The following is a 23,344-nucleotide window of genomic DNA, read 5'->3' as shown; positions in this document are numbered from 1 at the left end:
TGAGGAAATGCATGAACGGAACTATAAAATGCAAACCTTCAATGTAATCCAAGTCTCTTTGGATGAAAGTGTCTGTCAGATGCATTAATGTCAGTACACTGATTGTACAGATGGTTTCAGATTGCAATACCATAGTGCTATAAGGTAAGAAGCTATGAAAACATAACAAAGGTGGACTGACTATACAATATCTGCAGCTACATATTAAGATATCAAGATCAATAAATTGTGACGTTTCACTGACATAAAAATATCACAAATATTCACTAAAATGACTTAATTTACACCCTTTTATCCTTACAAATGGATAAAAATGGTTTTAGCAACTTTTATGGAGTTTGAAATTTTTAGTAAGTACAATTCTGGAAGAACTAAAGGAAGGCTTTATAGAAATGACTAGAAATGTCATTTGAGCTACTTGTTTAGCATCACAAGGCTAAAAATACAACTGATTCATTTTCTCAGGTGATCTGCTAGAGTTTGTGAAAGAGCTGGAAACTTCTAGATGGAAATCCAGATCACATGAGCGTCTGCTACAGCATCAGTCACGCCATCTAGTGTTCAAGACACTTAAGACACTCTAAAGCTATGATTAGAATAGCATTCTGCCATATCATGATTATTTCTGCAGCATTTAGTATAAAAAAAATAGTACAAAATGAGCACTGTACAATATGCCATGTGCTAGTAGTCCATTCTACGCACTAGAAACGTGATTTATATACTATTATATTTTTAAACTAATATTTTGAACAAGCTTTTATTTATTTTTATTTATTTTTTGAGTTTTCATTTTAAGCTGATTTTTTATAAGTTTTTGCCATTTTTATTGTTTTTGTTCTTTTTTAAATATTACTATTTAAGAATAGCTTATTTTTATGTCAGTTTATTTATTTATTTATCTGTTAGTTATACGCTATTATAGTTTAGTAATTAGCTTTTATTTTTATATTTTCATTTAGTATTTCAAGTTGATTTTTGCTTTTTTAATATTAGGATTTAGGATTTATTTTTATTTATTTTTTTATTATATTTTTGTTAATGTTTTAAATAAGCTTATATTTTTATATGTTCAGTTTTCATTTTAACCTGATTTTTAGTCATTTTGTTGTGAGCTTTTTTATATATTTATTTTTTATTTTAGTTTTATTTCATCTTTACATTTCTATAGTTTTTTTAGTTTTGCTTTAAATTAGCTTATATTTTAAATTATTTTTTAAATTAATCAATACAATTATAAAAACTGAAAATAAAACCAGATTAACAATTTTATTATAGAAAACTGTCCACAAAATATGTGCCAAAATGGAAAATGAAATGAAATCATTTAATTTTATTTAAATTTTCACTGTGACAATGCATTGTCCCTGTCAAATTGAAAAATAAAAAGCTTTGTAAAAACTGTATTTGCATTTTCTTTTTCACGTTTGCCTTTTCATTTTAATATTTTAGTCTTGTCTCAAGATTGCAGTGAAAATGCAATGTCAAATCACCAACTGCATATTTTTTAATTCGACACAGACAATGCGTTGTCACAGTGAAAATGAAAATCATTTCATTTTTTTTTTCAATTTTGTCACATATTTTGCATGCAGTTTTCTTTAATGAAACTATTAATCTGGTTTTCATTTTTTTAACTGAACAGATTTGTTTAAAATTGGCAGAAAATACCATATTTATATTTATTTTGATTAATTTTGTTTTATTTCAGTTTTAGTGCATAGTGCATAAATTTACTTGTTTATGCACTATTTATTTGAGTTTTAGTTTTCATTTCCAATTAGTAATTTTAGTGCAATTTAGTAATTTTAGGCTACATTTCAAATGTTCGATTTCAAATTTAAAGTAGTTTTTCATCTAATATTTATATTTGTTTTAGCTTTATTTCAACAAATATGGTAATATGATAATAACCCTGACAAGACAAGAAAGAAACTCGAAATCAAGAACAGGACATGACGATGATCCATTTGCAGATACTTTTATTATGTGTTTAATTATGACTGGTCACTAAATCTACTGACTTTATACAGTTGGGAAGTTAGAGCCGTATTAACTCACATAATTAAATCAACAGGTGTCTGCAAATCAAATAACACTGAAAAAGGAAGACTGAGGCCGATTCCTGCATCACGAGGTTAAAGTTCGCTGTAATCCGGCTCCTTTATTAGCTCTTTCCAGAACTCACAGGAAGATTGAGAAAGAAGAAGAAATCACTGATAAAGGCCAGTTCAGTCTCCGTTTGAAGGAGGGAATGAAAGAATAAATAGTACAATAAATTATAATAAATATTTGCAAAATGCAAACTCATAAAACAACAATCAGTCTTCACAACAATTCATCTCAGTTCTGCATTTAAGGTCAACATGAAACTTCCGAAATGTGGCGTATTTCAGAGTGCAACAGCTTTTTAAAAAACATTACAGCATCAGGAATTCATTGGATGATGACGTTTCTCTGTATGGCAGATACTCGAGAGGTAAAATGTATTTTTGAAGTTGTTTCAGAGGAGAAAAAATAATGAAGACAATTCTTTGGAACAATGTGCATTGATCATTCATTCAAAATAAGACCAGAAGCATCTGTCAATTCTGATTTCACGTTGACTTTAAAGAACACAGAAGCTTGTCATTGCAAACAATTCCAAAATGTGCTTCCAACATACTTTGCAAACACAAAAGGGTGCATCTCCTTATAAAAACAGCTTCTCAGAGCCGAAAATGAATAAATAACAAAATAAATATGCAACAAATAATAAATAAACAGCATCACATAAATAAGTCACCGAACAAATACGCTGAAAAAGACGTGTGCGTGTATATTTTTGCAGCCTGGTTTCAGGAAAGTGCACCTACACTAGAGACGGGAGTTTAAAAACAACAGATCAGAACTGTACATGGTGTCTATATAACACAGAGCTCTATTTATATGCACTAGACACAGCCAAAATAGAAGTGGAATACTGTATAGAATAAGAAATATCACATCTCCAAAAATGGACTGGCATTATAGGTGCATCAGATATGGATTTTCCAAAGAGAGAAAAGGACTGACACCCAGAAACGCAGCCTCTCCTCTGCATCATGCCAAGCTGTTCCACATACAAAGCCTTTATATAATCCGCTATATAACTTGGAATATACAGTGCATAGTTTACAGCCAAAACTTGCAGCGTAAATATTCAAACGGAAACATCCTGACGTACAGTCATTATAATACAACTTTTTGAAAAAGAAAAAAAGAGTGAGTTTTTTTAAATACTAAATGGGTGAATCTCACAAAAATGATCAGTCTTTTTTCAACTTAAAATAAATGAAAAATTATCTTTGCATATTAAAGACTGCTTTTTATTATTATACACATTTAAACCACCCAATTGTCAGTAGTCTAATATATATTATAAATCTCACAAAAACTGGCAGTAATTTTTTTTTAACCCAAAACAAAACAAAACAAAAAATGTAAAATTTCTATTTGCATAATAAAAGTAAAAGTAAGCATATATTTTTACAATAATTTATTATTATTAATAATTAATAAAATACATTTAAACCACCCAACTGTCAGAAACTCAAATAAAAAAAAAATTATGTATGTATGTATGTATGTGTGTATATATATATATATATATATTTATATTGTTTGTTTGTTTGTGTTAAATTTATTTATTTATTTTTGGCAAAACAGATAACTTAGTTTTTAACCATTTTCTTTTGTTAACAATTTTCCAATCTCATATCAATCAAACTGCAGTTTTGAAGTAAAAATAACAAAATAGAAAAATTACAGTTAAAAAATACAGCTAACTAACACAATAAAACACAAAAACATGATAACATCATAAAAAACATGATTTCTGAGGATTAAAAAAACAAAGTTATCTGTTTTTGCAAATAAACTCTTCATATATATATATATATATATATATATATATATAATTATACAATTATATTGGTTTATTTTTTACATTATTTGTACAATTATTTTGTATATATACATATATATCAAGAAAAATAAACCAAAATAATAATGTAAAAATGTTATAAATATTAATAATAATAATAATAACAATAAGGTCTCAAAATACACGATAAATAAATAAATAAATGCATGAGTCTTTGTTTAAATACTGGGGGTTAATGTACTTAATTGTTATGAAAATACAGTCACAATTGTGATAAATTATTTATACAATATTTAATTTCTTGTTTCTACATGACCTGGACATTTCATTATGAGATTCACCCAAATCATAAGCTACTGCAAAAACGAATCGTTTGTTCTGAATCTTCACTGTAGGAATAAAGTCTCTTGATTTGGAGATTGTTTTGACTCCATCACATTAGTCTCTCATTGTTAACCCAGTTTTTGGTTATTTTTGCAGCGTGGAAGAATTTCAGGAAAAAGTGCTCATCTCATCTTTGTTCTTCAGGCCTTTTAGTCTTTAAATAGAGACATGGATCTATTTGTAACATTGAATGCGTTTTCATCCAAAGATGCTGACAGCATCAGTATCTCTGTGCATCAAAGTGTGTGTGTGTGTGTGTGTGTGTGTGTCAGCATCTTAGAGTGTTTGACGTTTAGTCAGCAACTCTTGGTGAGTAAAACAAGCAGCTCATTTTAATCTGTACAGACTGGCTGCATTTTACTGTGTAACGTCAAATATATTGTTTGCAGTTATTTCCCAATTCATTTCCTAAAATGATTTTGTTCAAACTGCACAGGACTGTCTGCATGTCATTTCTCATCAGATGTGTTTGTTCAGACAGTGTGGCTAATATCAGTAGTATCGACATAATTTGCCAACTTAAGTGTGATTATTATTATTTTAAAAGTCACTGTAAAAAGAAAGAAAAATCTGATTTTATGCATTTTTTATGCTGTTTAAACTATAAAAAATAGACTGTGTGGATTTGAGTCATATATACCAAAAAAAATAATACTAATGATTTTCACTTTCTGATTGAACAAAGCCTGTTAAAGGTGAAGTGTGTGATTTCTGCATCACCAAACAGAAACCCCAAAATACACTGCGTGTTTTCCAGTACAAATATCTAAAAAGTCTAAAATTAAAAATGTTTACTTGAAGCAAAATGACATTAAACAAATTATTGATAACATCAATCATTTTTTCATAAGATGAGAAAAAAAAAATCAGCAAATGAGGTCACAAAATAATCATGTTTTCTCTTAAATATAGTATTAAATATATTAGATATAGTATTAAATATAGTCAAGTCTGAGTCCGATACACTAAAAAATAAACACAAATAAACAAAAAAAAGATTTTCTTAAATCAGTAGTTTTGTCTTATTTTCCAGTATAAATATATAAACACCCCTAAATTAAATTGATTAAAGGGGTCATCGGATGCTAAGTTCACTTTTTCATATTGTTTGAACATTAATGTGTGTTGGCAGTGTATGTACAAATCTACCCTATAATGATAAAAATCCATGCAGTGGTTTTTAATTAATCTGTACAAATAATATCCCCTTTTTCAAATCGAGCCGTTCTCAGATGCCTGTCACTGTGGCGTCACACCAACAGAGGCCGCTCCCACCATAATTGATTGACATGAGCGTCTTACCTCAGATCAGCTGTCACAGTCAAACCAGTTAGCAAGTTTAGGGCTAAGCGTGGCTAAATGCAGCTAAAAGCGGCTAAAGTAAACAGGCTCGTCACTCCACAGAGAGAAGAGAGGGGCGGGGCCAGCAGAGCTCATTTGCATTTAAAGCAGCCTCGACCAGAATGAGATGATTTTTGCAGAGCTGATTTTGGCAAGGTAAAAAGGGTGTCGTTTTACAAAACCATTGAGAATTTTTAACCAAAGTATATTATAGACTTTTCATTAAGACCCTAAAGAATCATATCAACTTGTGGAAAATGGGCATCCGATGACCCCTTTAAAGCTTAGCAAATCAAATTTTTCATTACAATTATTTGATAAGCAAAATGACCTAAGATTTTAAGTCTTGTTTTCTTAAAAATGAATCAAAATGAAGCTTTTACCTTAAATTACATTACATTTTCTGACCCCACTAGCAAATATTTTTTTCTGGTTTTAAGCATAAACTCACTTCATCTTGATATTTTTTTCATTAAACATTTTGCATTTTGTTCATTTTACCCTTTCAAGTAATTGTATTTTGACTTAATGTTAAGTCAAAATAATGACCACAAAACCGGTCATTAGAGTAATTTTTTAAAAATTGAGAATTACGCATCACCTGAAAGCTGAATAAATAAGCTTTTCCATTGATGTATGGTTTGTTAGGACAGGACAATATTTGGCTGAGATACAACTATATTTAAAAATCTGCAATCTGAGGGTGCAAAAAAATCAAAATATTGAGAAAATAACCTTTAAAGTTGTCCAAATGAAGTTCTTAGCAACGCATATTACTAATCAAAAATGAAGTTTTGATATATTTACGGTAGGAAATGTACAAAATATCTTCATGGAACATGATCTTTACTTAATATCCAAATGATTAAAGAAAAATCTATCATTTTGACCCATACAATGCATATACAAATATGCCTGTGCTACTTAAGACTGGTTTTGTGGTCCAGGGTCACATATATTTGTACTGGAAAACAAGACAAAAATACTACGTAAGAAAATCATTTTTCCAGTGCAATTACCCACTTCACCTTTAACATATTATTTTTTGTTCAGTTTGTTCATCCTAACATGTATGCATGGACCATCCTGTCACGTAACCAGCCGGAAACCCTGATACCCGCTGCATTAAATCTGCACGTTATATAGTGGTTTCTCCAGCACAGATCCCGCGGTAGAAAGGGAACGTGGGCGTCCTGTACGGCTGAGATGTTTCTTTCGTTTCCCCCTCCGTACCTTCACTGTGTCTCAGAATCCGGGGCTGTCGTAGCTGCTTTGGCTGTAGTAACTGTGCGCGGGACTCGGGCTCCTGGAGCGACTCCGGCTGCGGCTGCGACTGCGGCTGTAGCTGCTGTAACTGCTGTAGCTGTAGTAACTGCGGCTGCGGCTGCGACTGCGACTGGAGCTGCTGTAGCTGCTGGCCGAGCTGGAGGAGGACGGGCTCGGCCGGTAGTACGGAATGGGACGCTTTCGTGCGCTGCAGGAAAGATGGAAGAGAGAGATCATATAATACAGACACATAATAGCATAATATAAAAAATTCATAAGCACTTTCATACCACTTTGACCACTCAATAGCATCAAATATGTGCTGTGCCATCACTTTGCATTAAATTACCATAGTTTATAATGTAAAACTCAGTATTTTCTTAGAAACTATGGTCAGTTTGGTACATTTTACATGGTAGCTAGTTTCTTGCTGGTCTAAAGCAGTCTAATAGCTCTAACTAGCTTGACAAAGATCTATCAGTGACATTGACAAGGTCAATCTCATCCTCACCAGCTGGTAGTCCTGATAATCATTCACTTTTAGATCCCAAATATGATCGTCTTAAAATTTAAAAAGCAAAAAAGACCTATTTTATACTGTGAAAAATTAATATAATAATATCTTAAAGCTACATTTCTATTAAGTTATATTATTACATTGTTTTTCTACTCATTTTAGTACTGTACTGTTAGATTTATTATTTACTCACTCATTTATTTCGCTATTTTATTTATTGTCTATTTTAATCTGATTTTTAAGTCTTTATTATTATTATTATTTTTATATTTTGTACACTGTCTTTGAGTAGAATTACTATTTATTTATTTATTTACCCATTTATTTATCTATTTTTAACTTATTTTTAATCCTATTTTGATCATTTATTTATTTTTACAGTGTTTACACTGTTTTGAGCAATTATTTTAATTTATTTATATGTATTTTTCTTTAAATATTACTATTTATTTTCACATTTTGTAGACTTATTTACTCACTTATTTTAATTTATTTTTTATTTTATTCTGATTCTTATTTTTTTTAATATCATTACTTAGTTTTACATTTTGTAGTTTTAATATAACTACAATTTATTGAGTATAATTCTATTTACTGATTCATTTTTATTATTCACTTTTACATTTTGTACACTTTGAGTAGAATTACCATTTATTTATTTACCCATTTATTTACTTATTTTTATCTATTTTTAATTTAGTTTTAATCTTATTTTGATCGTTTATTTATTTTCACATTGTTTACACTGTTTTGAGTAATTATTGTTTATTTACCCATATTTACCTATTTTAACTTATTTATATGTATTTTTTTTAAATATTACTATTTATTTTTACATTTTGTAGACTGTTTTTGAGTAGAATTATTTACTCATTTGCTTATTTTTAATTTATTTTTATTTTTTCTGATTCTTATGATTTATTTCTATGTATTTTTTGTAATATTACTATTTATTTTTACATTTTATAGACTGTTATTGAGTAGAATTATTTATTTACTCATTTATTTTAATTTATCTTATTTTATTCTGATTCTTTTTTTAAATATAATTATTTTTTACATTTTGTAATTTTGAGTATAACTATTATTTATTGAGTATAATTCTATTAACTGATTCATTTATTTTTTATTATTATTACTTAATCTTAATTTTATAATTTCTTTTTTTTATTTTGTTTTTAAATTATTTACCCAGTTGTTTACACATTTGAATCAATTTTTATTTATTTTAATCTGATTTTTATTTATTTTATTTTATTCATATTTACATTTTGTATACTATTTTGAAGTAGAATTGTCGTTTATTGCTTTATTTAATTATTATTATTATTTTTTTTTTTTCTGCTGATTTTGTATCCTGTTTTTCTATAAACTCTTCCCAGACCCCATGAAAACCCCTGATCTCTAGACCAGATTATGACCACACTGGACCAGCTAGAAACCATACAAAACCAGTTACCATCAACAGCAGGTTTCAGGTTTAGCATATTCCAACAAAACCTTGTGATCTCAGTCGCATTTTAATAAACATATTATGTCGTGGTCAAAGTGGTGAAAGTATCCGTGTGCTGCAGCGATGATTAGTTTCTGTAAGAGAAATGTCTGGAAAAGGTTCAGCTTTGGTTAGTGAGTGTTAACTGCATCATCATCATGTAAACAGACTGTAAATGCACACACAAGCTCTGTCTTCAAAGAGAAACGTCAGTTCTTATGATATGTTAGACACACATTCACACCCCAGTAGCGTTCAGAGTTTGCAGTGAGCGGCTGTTAGCTGTTTATTATTATGTTAGCTAGCTATTTATAGGCTTCATAAGACATCTAATTTTGTCTGAATCCTAAAGCAACATCACATATACTGTAACTTCAGTGAAGCCAACATCCTTTGGAAAAATAAGTGTGCTTAATTGTACTGAATGAGCACTTGTAGTGTGCTTCAAATCATTAAATTATATATTTTTAAAAAGCTGTAACTGTAACAATTTTAAAAAGTGCACTTTCTAATGTCAAATTAGAAGCTTTTGTACATTTTAAATTGTTTTATTTTTTTTATTTTTTTGTTATGCTTTATAGAAGCACACTTATTTTGATGTGTTGACTAACATACTAAAGCACTTATACTGTAGTGTGTTATTTGATATTACAGTTAAAGCTAATACATTTTAATATATTTTTATGTGTAATTTATTGATATATTTAAATACGAGTTTCAATAAAAATGGCATTAAAGTACATTAAAGCAATTCTTGTCTAAAATATTTTTTTAGAAAATACTATTTTCTATTAAAATATAATTTAATGTCACTAAAAACGACACTAAATTATATTTTAGTTTACCAAAAATTCTTGTCTAAAATATTTTTTTAGAAAATATTTTCTATTAAAATTTAATTAAATGTCACTAAAAATGACATTAAATTATATTTTAGTTTACCAAAAATTCTTGTCTAAAACATTTTTTAGAAAATACTTATTTTCTATATTAAAATATAATTTAATGTCACTAAAAATGACATTAAATTATATTTTAGTTTACCAAAAATTCTTGTCTAAAACATTTTTTAGAAAATACTTATTTTCTATATTAAAATATAATTTAATGTCACTAAAAATGACATTAAATTATATTTTAGTTTACCAAAAATTCTTGTCTAAAACATTTTTTAGAAAATACTTATTTTCTATATTAAAATATAATTTAATGTCACTAAAAATGACATTAAATTATATTTTAGTTTACCAAAAATTCTTGTCTAAAATATATATTTTTTTTAGAAAATACTTATTTTCTATTAAGTTACACAATGTTTTTCTACTCATTACTATAATGCAGTGTTATGTTTACTGTTTATAAAGTTAGTTATTTGTTTACATATTTTAATTGAATCTGATTTTATTCATTTCTTTTTTTTTTTTTTTACAATATTAGACTTAACTTTTATAATATTGCAGTTTTATTAATTTTATATTAATCTTATCAGTGTATTTTGCATATTTCAAAGACAATAAAAGCAATTATGGAATCACATATAAAGATGTACTCAAGTCCTACTTAAGTGTTTATTAAAAAAAAATAAATAAATAAAAAAAGATGTTAGCTCATTGCGTGAGTGTCTCTGTGTGAGTGAACTGTGTGGGATTGTTAGTGTTAATCTGTGAAAAGGCCTGAAAGAACTCGTTTAGTGGTGAGAACGACAAAAGCTGAGAGAAAACGAGGGAGACGGAAGCTAAAGAGACACAGATATAGTTGTACTCTTGGGATGCTGAATGAGCTTCAGGAGGAAACCAGGGGGTCCTGATGCATGGCAACAGTTACCACGGTAACCATGCCTTCAGATCAGCATCATTCCGGTGTAAAGTCGTCAAGGAAACCTTCACACAGGAGAGAGTGAGTTCAAATCCTGACCAATTAGAGCAGAGGGAAAGCATTTGAAGATGTTTCATAATTTGCATGAGCACAGAAAAATCGGTTTAAAAATGTTCAATCCAGTACACAGTCCATATTGAAAACCTGAAAATTGTGGGGGAAAAAAGTGAGGACAAGACAAATACTTCAAATTCACTCCAAAAAAAAAAAAAGAAATTCACTCAAATTCTTATGCTGGTAACATAATTTGACATGAAAAGTTTGTATTTTATGTTAGGAAAATCAAACTCAGACTCCACTATACAGTAGGTCAATGTCAGGTGTATTTTTGCAGTACTGCTAAAATAAGTTGCTATTGGTAAAAACACTTGAAGAGTGAGTGCTGAAATCCTGCAGTTCACAGACTGGCCTGCAGGTGCCAGTGTTTCTTTAATTTGCCTGGTCAATGTTAGTGCTGTAATTGTTAACAAATAAATAAGCATCTTTAAACTTATATGGTAATTGAAATAAAGCTGAAAAAAAATACTGGTGAAAAACTTAAAATTAAGTACTAAAATTACTAAAACTGAAACAAAGCTAATTAAAGCTAAATAGAAATATTTTTAAGAAACAAATAATAATTAAAAAAGGACATAAAATTACTATAACTTAAGCTAAAATTTAAATGAAAAATTAAAAGTAAAAAATGCATTAAAAATATAAAGCAAAACTGATTTGTTCATTAATTTGGATTTAGTGAAACATTTTCACTAAAGAGAAAATGTTCACATTTCTTAACCCCTTTTCAGGTTGTAATAGATTATATGGGTTATACTTTTAAAAATAAATAATAAAATGCATTCAGATCAGGGTTATTATAGTTAATCAAAAGTTTTATTTGAAATAAAATTAATGTTAACTAAAATAAAATATTAAAAAAACTTATTTTATTTCAGGTAGTTGCCAATGTAACAATTCTCATTTTCATTTGGTTTCAGCTGAAGTACTAAAATAACTGAAACTAAATAATATAATATAATATAATATAATATAATATAATATAATATAATATAATATAATATAATATAAAAATATAATATAATATAAAAAGTACAGATAAATATATATATAAAAAAAACTGAATAAAATGCAAAAAGCACAAAATTACAAACTTTAACTTAAATTAAAATGAAAACAGAAAACATAAAAATAAAATCAAATTCAAAATATTAACAAAAAGTCTACTAGCATTAATGACACAAAAATACCACTGATTCTTGATCTGGGGCTAAAAGAGCCCTTATCCTGCTGTGATCTTTAAAAAAAAATTGAAACATGCTTGCAAAAAAAAAAAACACTTGCCCCTAGATAGTGTACTCATGACATCTAACAGCAGAGGCAACCTGCAGTCAGACCTGTAAATGAAGAAATGACCATGCTGTACCAGTGTCAAATGTCTTTACCTGGTGATCCTGCGAGCTTCCATAAAGCTGGGCGAGTCTCTCCGTCTCTTGCGGATGGGAGAATAGCTGCGTGAGCGCCGGCGAGCTCGCTCTGCATCCGAGTGATGAGGACTGTCTCTCTCCCTGCAGATGGACAGAGAGACACAAAGCATGCTGGGACTGAGCAGATTTGGCCATGACAGCGTGTGGACAGCCTGTGTCATGCTTTCCTTACTGGATTTATTTGACAGAGATTGCAGGAAGATCGCTTGAGGCGCTTCTGACTTACATTTATTTTAAGGACCTTTTAGGTAATGGTTTTGTTCTTGTTTTAAGCATAAAATGTAAAGTGTATCAACTGGTTTAGAAAATGGTGATGAAATATGAAGTGCAAGTTTTTTTTAAAAAAGCTATCAAAATTGAGCTTATGCATAAAACAAAAATATCTGCTAATGGGGTTTTGAAAAAATACACTTAATTCAAAGGAAAAAACATGATTATTTCTCCAACCTCACATTTCCTTTGTTTTAATCAAAAATGAATTTAATCTGTAACAGTTTATGTGTAACACAAGAAAAATAAAAGCCAATTGTAATGTGTTGACTTGGAAGAAGTGCATGGTGACCGAAAAATCCTAAATAAATCTTTAATTATAAATCCAAAGGAACGCAAAAGACAACTAATAACATCAATGCAAGACAAAGAAACAAAGGAAAACCCAGGGCTTATAAAGATTGTAATGTAATCAGTGGAAACAGAAACAGGTGTGGGGCTAATTAACAATCAAACTATAGAACAGGAACAGAACCAAATATGGACAAACAGGAACTAAGGCTAGGGGGAAAACGTGGAACCAAAAGTCCAAAATCCTGACACCAGTAAGGTCAGAAATGATTTTTCTAACCTCACTGACACATATTTTTTCTTATTGTAGACAAAATCTCAATTAATTTTGATCATTTTCGTGTTTTAAAAAAAATCTATCGAAATTAAACGAGTTTATGTGTGAAACAAGTGAAATCTTGTTTTCCCTTTGAATTAAGTTTCTGACCTCATTGACATATTTCTTAAGCAAAAACTCAATTTTGCACTTAAGCAAACTTAATTTTGCACATTTTTGTTTTCTGAAAAACTAGCTAAGTTTGTGTAAAACAAGGAAAAAAAAATCTGCTGATGGTGTCAGAAATTCAAAGGGAAAACAAGATTGTTTTTCTGACCTCCTTGGCACATATTTTTTCATTTTATATAAAATCTCACCTAATTTTGATCAGTTTTGTGTTCTGAAAAATCCATCAAAATAAACTGAGTTTATTTACCAAATGAGTTTATCTGCCAATGAGGTTAGAAAAATAAATGCAATTCAAAGGGAAAACGAGACTATTCTTCTGACCTCTTTCTTATTTTAAGCAAACCTTGATTGATTTTTTCTTAAATATCTAAAGCATATTTCTAAAAAAAACAAGGTTTTGTCCTTATATGTGACCCTGGACCACAAAACCAGCCATAAGGGTCAATTTTCTGAAAGCTTAATAAATAAGCTTTCCATTGATGTATGGTTTGTTAGGACAGGACAATATTTGGTCAAGATACAAGGTCAAGATATTTGAAAATCTGGAATCTGAGGGTGCAAAAAAATCAAAATATTGAGAAAAACGCCTTTAAAGTTGTCCAAATGAAGTCTTAGGAATGCATATTACTAATCAAAAATTAAGTTTTGATATATTTACAACAGGAATTTTACAAAATATCTTCATGGAACATGATCTTTACTTAATTTCCTAATGATTTTTGGCATAAAAGAAAAAATGATCATTTTGACCGATACAATGTATTTTTGGCTGTTGCTACAAATACACCCCAGCGACTTAAGACTGGTTTTGTGGTCCAGGGTCACATATGACGTGTATGTACCTGGAGTTGTTCTGTCGGACGTGTGGCGATTTGTTCTTGCTGGATCCGTGTTCTCTAGAATGGGCTCGTGACGACGATCTCCCGCTGCTCCAGGAGCTGCTGCGCTGCCGGCCCGTCCCGTGACTCTTGCTCTTCTTCTTCTTGGACGTGTGTTTGTGCCGACCCGGTGACACAGAGGAACTCCGGTGGCGATTCTGACCGCGTCCGCGATGGTGCCGCTTAGACGAATGAGAGCCTTTCGTTCTGTGCAGTAAAGTGATACATTTGAGAAATGGTGCTTAATATTCTTGGTTTTTATCACTCAAGACTTAAAAGAGGACTCAATTTGGAATTAAGTTTGGATCTATTATAGATGTTACTTCTAAACTTATCCAAATTGACATAAAACAAGAGAGCTATAAAATGAACGTAAAGCAGTTCTGATCATTTTTTAAAGAAGTCTCTTATGCTTATCAAAACTGCATTTATTTGATCAAAAATACAGAAAAAAACAATAATTCTGCAAAATGTTATTACAATATAAAAGGTTTTTTATTTTAATATACTTTAAAATATATTTTTTTTCTGTGATGCAAAGCTGAATTTTCATCAGCTGTTTATTCCAGTCTTAAGTGTCACATGATCCTTCAGAAATCATTCTAATATGTTGATTTATTATTAGAATTATCAATGTTGGAAACAGTTGTGCTGTCAAATATTTTTTTTGGAACCCGTGATTATTTTTTTCAGGATTCTTTGATGAATAAAAAGAACAGCATTTATTCAAAATATAAATCTGTTCTAACAATGTAAATCTATGCTATCACTTTTTAGAAATGTAACACATCCTTGGTGAATAAAAATATGAATTTATTTCAAAAAATAAAAAATAAAAATGTACTGACTCCATAAGTTTGAACAGTAGTGTATACTGTTACACTAGATTTCTATTTTAAATAAATGCTGTTCTTTTTAACCTTTATTCATCAAAGAATCCTGAAAAAAAGTACCACAGGTTCCAAAAAATATTAAGCAACATAACCGTTTCCAACACTGATGTGACACTGAAGACTGGAGGAATGATGCTGAAAAATTCAGCTTTGATCACAGAAATAAATTCGATTTTTAATGTATATTAAAATAAAACAATATTGTTTTACATCGTAATAATATTTCACAATATACTTTTTTCTGTATTTTTGTTCAAATTAATGCAGCCTTGATGGGCATTAGAAACTTATTTAAAATACATTAAAATCTTACTGATCCCAAACTTTTGACTGACAGTGTACATTACCGTATAGACTGAAATAATTGCAGTATATTTTTTTAAAGAACTATTTTCCGCTAACCAAAATACATTAAAATTTTACAAATATTATTATGAGATAACTCTCATAATATAAAATAAAATAAAGTAATAAAGTAAAATAAAATATAAAATAACTCTTTTGAATTAGAATATATTTTACAAAATAATTTATTCCTGTTATCAAAGCTGAATTTTCAGCATCATTATTCCAGTCTTCAGTGTCACATGATCCTTTAGAAATCATTCTAATATGCTGATTTGCTGCTCAGTTAATATCAATTATTATTGGACATTAATTATTAATAACGGCACTTAAAATATGAAGTATTAAGTTTTAATTTAATATTTGTGTGGAAACAGATACATTTTTAGGATTCATTGATGAAGAGAAAGTTTAAAAAGAACAGCATTTATTTGAAATCTAAATATAAATAAAATTACTAATTTCTTTAAAAAAAAAAAAAAAAAAACCTACAAAACTCTCCCAAATCTGCATATTAGAATGATTTCTGAAGGATCATGTGACACTGAAGACTGGAGTAATGATGCTGAAAATTTAGCTTTGATCACAGAAATAAATTTAATTTTAACATATATTCTAATAGAAAACAGTTATTTTTAATTTTAATAATATTTCAGAATTTTTACTGCATTTTAAAACAAATAAAACCATAGGATTAGCCTTGGTGAGCAGAAGAGACTTCTTTCAAAAACATATTTCTATATAACTTTTGACCCGTTGTGCATGCCTCTGTATAAACTATAAATGTTAATGCTCTTACTTCTTCTGATTCTTGTTTTTGACGTGCGACTCAGTGTCGCTGCTGTGCGCGGGCGAGTGCGACGTCTTCTCTCGAACCTTCGGCCTCCCTCCGCGTCTCCCCGATGACTCTGAGAGAGGTTTGCCCATCGCCGGCCTGTCGTCTGCGCAACCGTCCTCTCCCGTCTGCGCCGCGGGTCCTCCGGGGCTCTTGGGACGGTCGGCGTGGTGTTTAGCACCTCTTAGATGAGGCGACGCGTGCGTCTGTGCGCTCGAAGGAGACGGAGCCAAAGACCGAAGCTTCTGTAGATCAATTACAACCAACAAACCAAAGGGAAAAAAGAAATAAAACAAACAGAAAGAGAAGAGTGAAATTAGAGGCTTTTTCCTCCTGGGTGGAAGAGCGTTATCGTGTACTTGGCAAAAGAATATCTAAAAGAAAGTGCTAGGATTGTTCTCTGGCTTATAGACAGTCCTCTATTGTGCAGCACATGCAATACTCGGCATGCAAAACCATAATGATTTGAAAAGAATAGTCCCGAAAGAAAATCGAAAACAAAAAGGGAGAGAGGGAAAATATGCCAAACTCTGAAAGAAAAAAGTTTAGAGAGAATATAAAGAGCGACAGAGACTGGAGAATATACAGTAGAAGAGAAAGAGGACTTTTTCAATTTCAGAAAGAGCTACAAACAAAAAGGTGAAAAATAAAACTAGAAAATTAAAAAAAGACAACTTGACGGAACATCACAGAAATGGAAGGAACGAAATAAAGATTCACAAGAATAGATTCAATCGAATTAGAAAACAACTGGTCTTCTACTCAATAGAACTTGCTTGTGGATTTGTTTTGTCCTGCAGACAATTGCTGAGATGTGAACAGCGACCCATTTCCTGTTTTAATAGTTTTTTTTTTTAAAAGGTTATTCTGTTTTTCAACTCCCTTTTGGTTAACATCCACTTACCAATAAAGTGGTATTCCCTCCTTTAGTAGGTAAGGTATGAAGAGAAGGGAAAAGTGGGGCAACATAAGTGCATCATTAGATTCACAAAATGCAAGAGAAAAAGACACAACACCCTTCCCTGGATAGTGAGTATGAAACAATGCATGAAAATCAAACCAAAGAGAGAAAAAGACACACAAAAGAAATCAAATTCAAACGGATCTCACAGTGTGCGGGGCTGGAACGCCAACAGTCTGACTGCGTTTTAACGGCGACTCACTCTTCACTTTTGTTTTTTAAGCTTTAAGAGCGACTTTTAATGTGCTACGGATGAATGCTTTCGTTTCACCAGTTTCTCAGTAAAAACCTTTTTAAATGAACATGCATTACGGGTTATCCATCACGCTGAATTAAAGACCCCATGAAATGGCTTTATGAGCTGTTTTTTTTTCCTTCAAAATATTGTTGTCATAATGCACCCCATAAAAGAAAGTAATTACAAATCATTTGACATAAAGTCAAATAAGCCTATTTTAAGACAGAATTAATTGAGAATACAAGCACATTATTACCTCAAAATCTTTTTTTTACTTTAAAGCAAAAAAGATCAATTACATTTTTTGTTTTTTAATTTATAACTTAATTTCTTATTGAAATAGGATGTTGCGGTGGGATATTCAGTACTAAAGTTACTTTTTTAATAGCCAGAACCTATCGAAGACATGTCTGTGTCATAATGCACCTCATAACCAACAGAAAGTAATAATAAATCATATTTTGCACAAAGTCAAAAAGGCCTATTTTTAAGACAATAAACATGATTTTAATTGAAAATACAAGCACATTATTACTGCAAAATATTTCTTTACTATAATGGATCAATTAAAAAAGTATTACACATAACTTTTTTTTGTAATAATTATATAATTTATAAGTTCATTTCTTATTAAAATAGGATGTTGCAGTGGGATATTCAGTACTAAAGTAACGTTTTTAATAGCCAGACCCTATCAACAACAAGTTTGTGTCCTAATGCACCTCATAAATGAAGGAAAGTAATAATAAATCATATTTTGCATGAAGTCAAAAAAGCCTATTTTTAAGACAATAAAATGTTTTAAATTGAGAATACAAGCACATTATTACAGGCAAAAAATTACAGCAAGCACATTATTACAGCAAAAAAGATCAATTAAAAAAAGTATTATACAAAATGGGGTTTTTTTTTGGTAATAATTTTATAATTTATAACTGCATTGCAGTGTGATTTACAGTACCTAAAGTTACTTTTTTAATAGCCAAAACCTATCAAAGACATGTTTGTGTCATAATGCACCCCATAACCAAAGGAAAGTCATAATAAATCATATTTTGCAAACAATAAACATGTTTTTAATTGATAAAATAAGTGCATTTGTTTCCAAAATCCTATTTACTTTAATGCAAAAAAGGAACATTTAAAAAAAGTATTATATATAATGGTAGCAATAAATTCTGTTAAGATTATTAGTAATAAATTATTTCACAATTTGTACCTAACTTTTGACTTGTCAATGTGTGTCAAAATGCACTCCATAACAAAATTAAATGAATAAAGGAATAATACATCATATTTTGCATAAATATAATGTTTTTAATTGAGAATATAAGCACATTGTACCTCCTTAAAAATAAATTTACTTTAACTCACTTTAAAGTTGTATGCATGCTTTGCTTTTGGGGTGTAATGTAATGTGATATATATACTATAAATCTATTTAATTCTAAATATTACTGGAGCATGTTCAGTCTTTCTGCCTAAAAAAATCACGTTTTTTCAGTTCAGTGTGTTACTCGCTGGTTCTTTAAAATTATTTGTGAAATTTACAGGCGATGTCTGAATGAAACTTATTTGTAATTATTGTCTCAGTCGATTGCTTTTAGAAAATGGATCAGCACAAATTCATACACGTAAACTGAAAACCACAAAGCTTTGATTTGGATTTCATGGGGTCTTTAAAAAACACTTTACAGCTGAGATTGATCATCTTTAGCAGCAGAATTGAGGATAAAACATTACACTGAGCAAAGCAATGTCTACAGTATGTGTTAAACTGTTTATCTGTTTCTTTTTAATTACCATCGGCAGGGAAGGATTTTTGTTCGACCTCAAACACTAACTTAACCAAACAAAAAATAAAATAAAATAAAATAAAATAAAAAAAACACAGCTGAACGTAAACCCCAGATACTTCAGAAACAGCCCTTGTGTATCGAATAAATAAAAAGGAGGGAAAGTGACCAAATCATATGACACGTACCATTTCACCAAAGACAAAAGGAATGCGGCACAGACAGGAAATGCATTCTACCGAAAAATAATAATATAGAGAAACCAAATAAAACGCAGACAAGAGATGGACCTGTGGGGAGGGCAGTGTACTGAAGACTGAAGCATGAAAGCAAAAGGTAGATTTCAGATTGAAACGAAAAAGAATGAAGAGAGAGAGCAAACAGTTCTAAAAGGAAAACAATGGAAAAACAACCCGCCAACCTTTGGTTCTCCTCAGATAAACAAAGAGAAAAAGAGAGAGAGAGAGACACTGATGTCAAGCTAGGGTGCTTGTCACATTCTCCACGTGCGTAGGCAGAGCGTTACCTACCTTCCGCTTCAATCAGTGACACGTATGCAATATCAACAAAACAAAGGAAGAAAAAGGAAAAACAAAAAGGAGAAAGGAAAATTCTCCGCAGCGAAATGGGAAAAAGACAATGAATTCTTTTAGTATCCAGGCTAAGATAATTGGTCCACAGACTAAAGGAGACAATTCCAACAAAACGAAGCAAAAACCAAAACGAACAAAACAAAAAAGAGTGGACATACAAAAGGAGAACTCAAAAACGACAAAGAACCCAAAACCAAATGAATCAGAGAGAAGAAACTCCCAAAGCAATCTACATGAACTGCTGTCTTTTTCGCTTGGACACATGTGCAGCCACATTCTATCGGACGTTAAGGAGCGTTAGGGTGTGCGACAAAGTCTCAACAGATCCCATTTGCTAGAAGGAACGGAAATATATATATATATCGATGGCCATGCATGCGCAATGTGGTTTCATGGGAAAAGAGAAAGCATGTCGGGACAACGGACAGCACAGATGAACGGGTGAAGGGAGAGGGGTGTTGGGTGGAGGGTGGTCACTTCTAGGATGGACGACTAACATCTCAAAGGGACCCCAGTCACGTTCGTTAAGCCGCGTCGTTAGCGACCGGGCTGCGCAATCACAATTTAGTGCAACTCAAAGTTGATTTTTTTTGCTCTCAGCAATTGTCAAAAGTCTTTCACAGAGGATGCCACATTCGCTTAGGAACTGAATCCAAATGGCTTGGGTCCCTTTTCGTGTAACAACTTTACTAAATGACCCTAGTTAGCGTAGTTTGCTGTCGGCTAATGTTTACAGAGCGTCCGTTTGTCCCTGTCAAACATCTAGACGTACATTACACCACTCAAATGTTGACAGGAAGGAAACAAACACCTAGTTACACTATAAGAATGCATACTTATATATATATATATATATACATATCAAGTGCTAGTGAAAAGTGAGCATTAGAAACCATGTCGATGAAAACCGTCTGAAATCACCAATGGCACTGAACCGGCTCTTGTCGGTGGAGATTTGTCAGCCGTTACCCAAGAGAGAAATCATGAATCTGTAGCCTGTTGTGACCACAGATACAAATGCTGCATTAACAGGCCCGAAACGGCATTTTTTGCATTGCCTATTTTGATTTTGGACTTTACAATGTCAAAGCATAATGAAATTAGCAACCATTATAATTACCACAAAACATTAGCATTTCCACCACTGGAAAGGTCAATATGAATAAATATGCAAATTTTCACAAAATCTAGATAATAAGTTATAAATAATATAGTTATCATCATTGGGCTCTGACAGCTTGAAATTATAGGGTTAAAAATAAATAAAATGAACAAATATATTGTGTTTTAGAATATAATAACAAATCTAGTCACAGAAAAAAACATATTATATCTAAAAACATTATATATTTGTTCACTTACCCAACAACATGAGATTTTTGATTGTATTTGTTCTAGAAAAGTCATTGTATGCTGTCAGTTAAACATTTTTTTACAAAAATATATAAAAGGTAAATTAACAATTAGTCTCTGCACACCTGACAAAAATATATAAACAATTTAAATACAAAAAAATTAAAATTATATATATATAATTAAATAAAATATATATATATATTTAAATAAAAAAGCCATAAAAATTATTTTTATATCCATTTTTATATTTAATGTGTTTGTTAATTTTCCCGACGTATTTTGTCGAATGTATGAAAAAGTTACAATCATAAATATTTTTAAAATATTCATTTAATTATTTAATTCTTATAATAATTCAGAACATAATAATTTATTGATTATTATTGTTTACACTAACAATAATAATAATGGTGATAATAATAATAATAATAATACATTAATAATTAATGTAATTGTAATTGTAAATTAATTCCTAATCTGAAACACATTTATTTATTTATTTAAATAACAATTAATTAATTTTATTTATTTAAATAATTATTTATTTATTTATGTTATTTTATTTTATTTATTTATTTATTTACATTTACACATTTATTTATTTATTTAAAAATATTAATTATTAAATATTCATTATTTATTGATTATTTATAAAAGACTATATGTGACCCTGGACTACAAAACCAGTCATAGGGGTACATTTTTTTAAATTGAGATTCATACATCATTTGCTGAATACATTCAAAACCGAATAAATAAGCTTTCCATTAATATATGATTCGTTAGGATAGGAAAATACTTGGCCGATAGTTATGTGGAGTACCGGCACTTCTTTTTTTCCACTTCAAGCACTGTTTATGACTTTTTTTGTGGTCCAGGGTCTCATATATAATGTTTCATTGACCTTTCCAAGATGGCTGTGCTGATCCAGATCAGCCAAATGCAGCATCCACATTTCTTATCTGTGATTGTAACATTCAGACTCATTCATCCTCTCGGCAGAACCAGGAATGACAGCTGATTGGCTAAAAGCGTCTGAGGGATTGGCCAATGAAAACCATCAGCTCATGACACCTCTCTCGATTAACAGTTCTTCACCTTACATTAAAGAAAATGATCAATAATAAGGGACGATCTGATCGCAGGTCACAGATCGTCGGCTCTTTGAACACCTGATACACATCTGGAAAAGGGTGGCTACGGTAAAACTGAGCAGAAAATGAGAGTTTCAACTGTATTGACAAGAAAAACTAGTAGACATACCCATTTAATCTACTCGGTCCAGTTCCAAATCATATGAGTGCTTTTTACACAAACAAGACAGAAAAGTTTGGGCATTTATTCGTGGGAAGAGATCATGTGAATTCATAGAGGTCAAGAAATCAACAAAACAGAGGGATGAATTGAGCAAATGAAAGGAAAGAGAAAGAGAGCATGACAACTTCTGAAAAACTGCATGCAAACCGTCCCTGACACAGTAAGTGTGACCAGATATCTGAACAAGAGTCTTTTCGAATGCAGGTCAGAGTTTAGCTAAACAATTAACATCTTGTGGCCATATTAGACACTGTTTGACTATACGAATACATACAAAAAGTCATGCATATTTAAATTACGTTTACATTGCTGTCATTCTATTCAGCTCAAATGCAATTATTGTGGCGTTATTACTGTATAAAAGATAATTGCTGCAATTCATTCCTCCTCACTGTCTCTAAATACTGCTCTGAAATTTTGTGGGATGCAATAAAATATACAATATAATAAAAACCTAACAAACAAACCAAAATGTTTTTATATGACTTATATCTGAACAGTGGTAACACTTACAATAAGGTCTCATTTGTTAACATTAGTTAATGCATTAGTTGCATGAACTAACAACAAAAAATACATATTTTAATCATTTATTAATCTTTGTTACTCTTAGTTAATGAAAATACAATTATTTATTATTTGTTCTTGTTAGTTTACAGTGCCTTAAAGGAATATTTCACCCCAAAATGAAAATTTACTCACCCTCAGTCCATCCAAGATGTAGATGAGTTTGTTTTTTCATCAGATTTGTAGCATTAAATCATTGCTCACCAATGTATCCTTTGAAGTGAATGGGTGCCGTCAGAATAAGAGTCAAGTAATCCACATCACTTCAGCTCATCAATTAACATCTTGAGAAGCCA

General features: G+C 30.4%; 1 protein-coding gene across 1 annotated transcript in view; it reads right to left on the bottom strand.

The window, feature by feature from the left end:
• Positions 1-1,964: 1,964 nt before the first annotated feature.
• The window catches only part of srrm3 (serine/arginine repetitive matrix 3), a 93,023-nt gene continuing 71,643 nt past the window's right edge, over positions 1,965-23,344 (bottom strand). The window contains exons 11-14 of the mRNA XM_051109639.1: positions 16,185-16,465; positions 14,112-14,354; positions 12,222-12,344; positions 1,965-7,103 (exon numbers count right to left, since the gene is read on the bottom strand). Of these exons, the coding sequence (XP_050965596.1) occupies positions 6,875-7,103; positions 12,222-12,344; positions 14,112-14,354; positions 16,185-16,465 (876 nt within the window). The 3' untranslated portion in view covers positions 1,965-6,874. The remainder of the gene's footprint in view (positions 7,104-12,221; positions 12,345-14,111; positions 14,355-16,184; positions 16,466-23,344) is intronic.

Source organism: Labeo rohita, chromosome 5 (assembly GCF_022985175.1).
Source record: "Labeo rohita strain BAU-BD-2019 chromosome 5, IGBB_LRoh.1.0, whole genome shotgun sequence".
In the NCBI taxonomy this organism is placed as follows: domain Eukaryota; kingdom Metazoa; phylum Chordata; class Actinopteri; order Cypriniformes; family Cyprinidae; genus Labeo; species Labeo rohita.
This window is presented reverse-complemented; position numbering and strand designations above follow the sequence as displayed.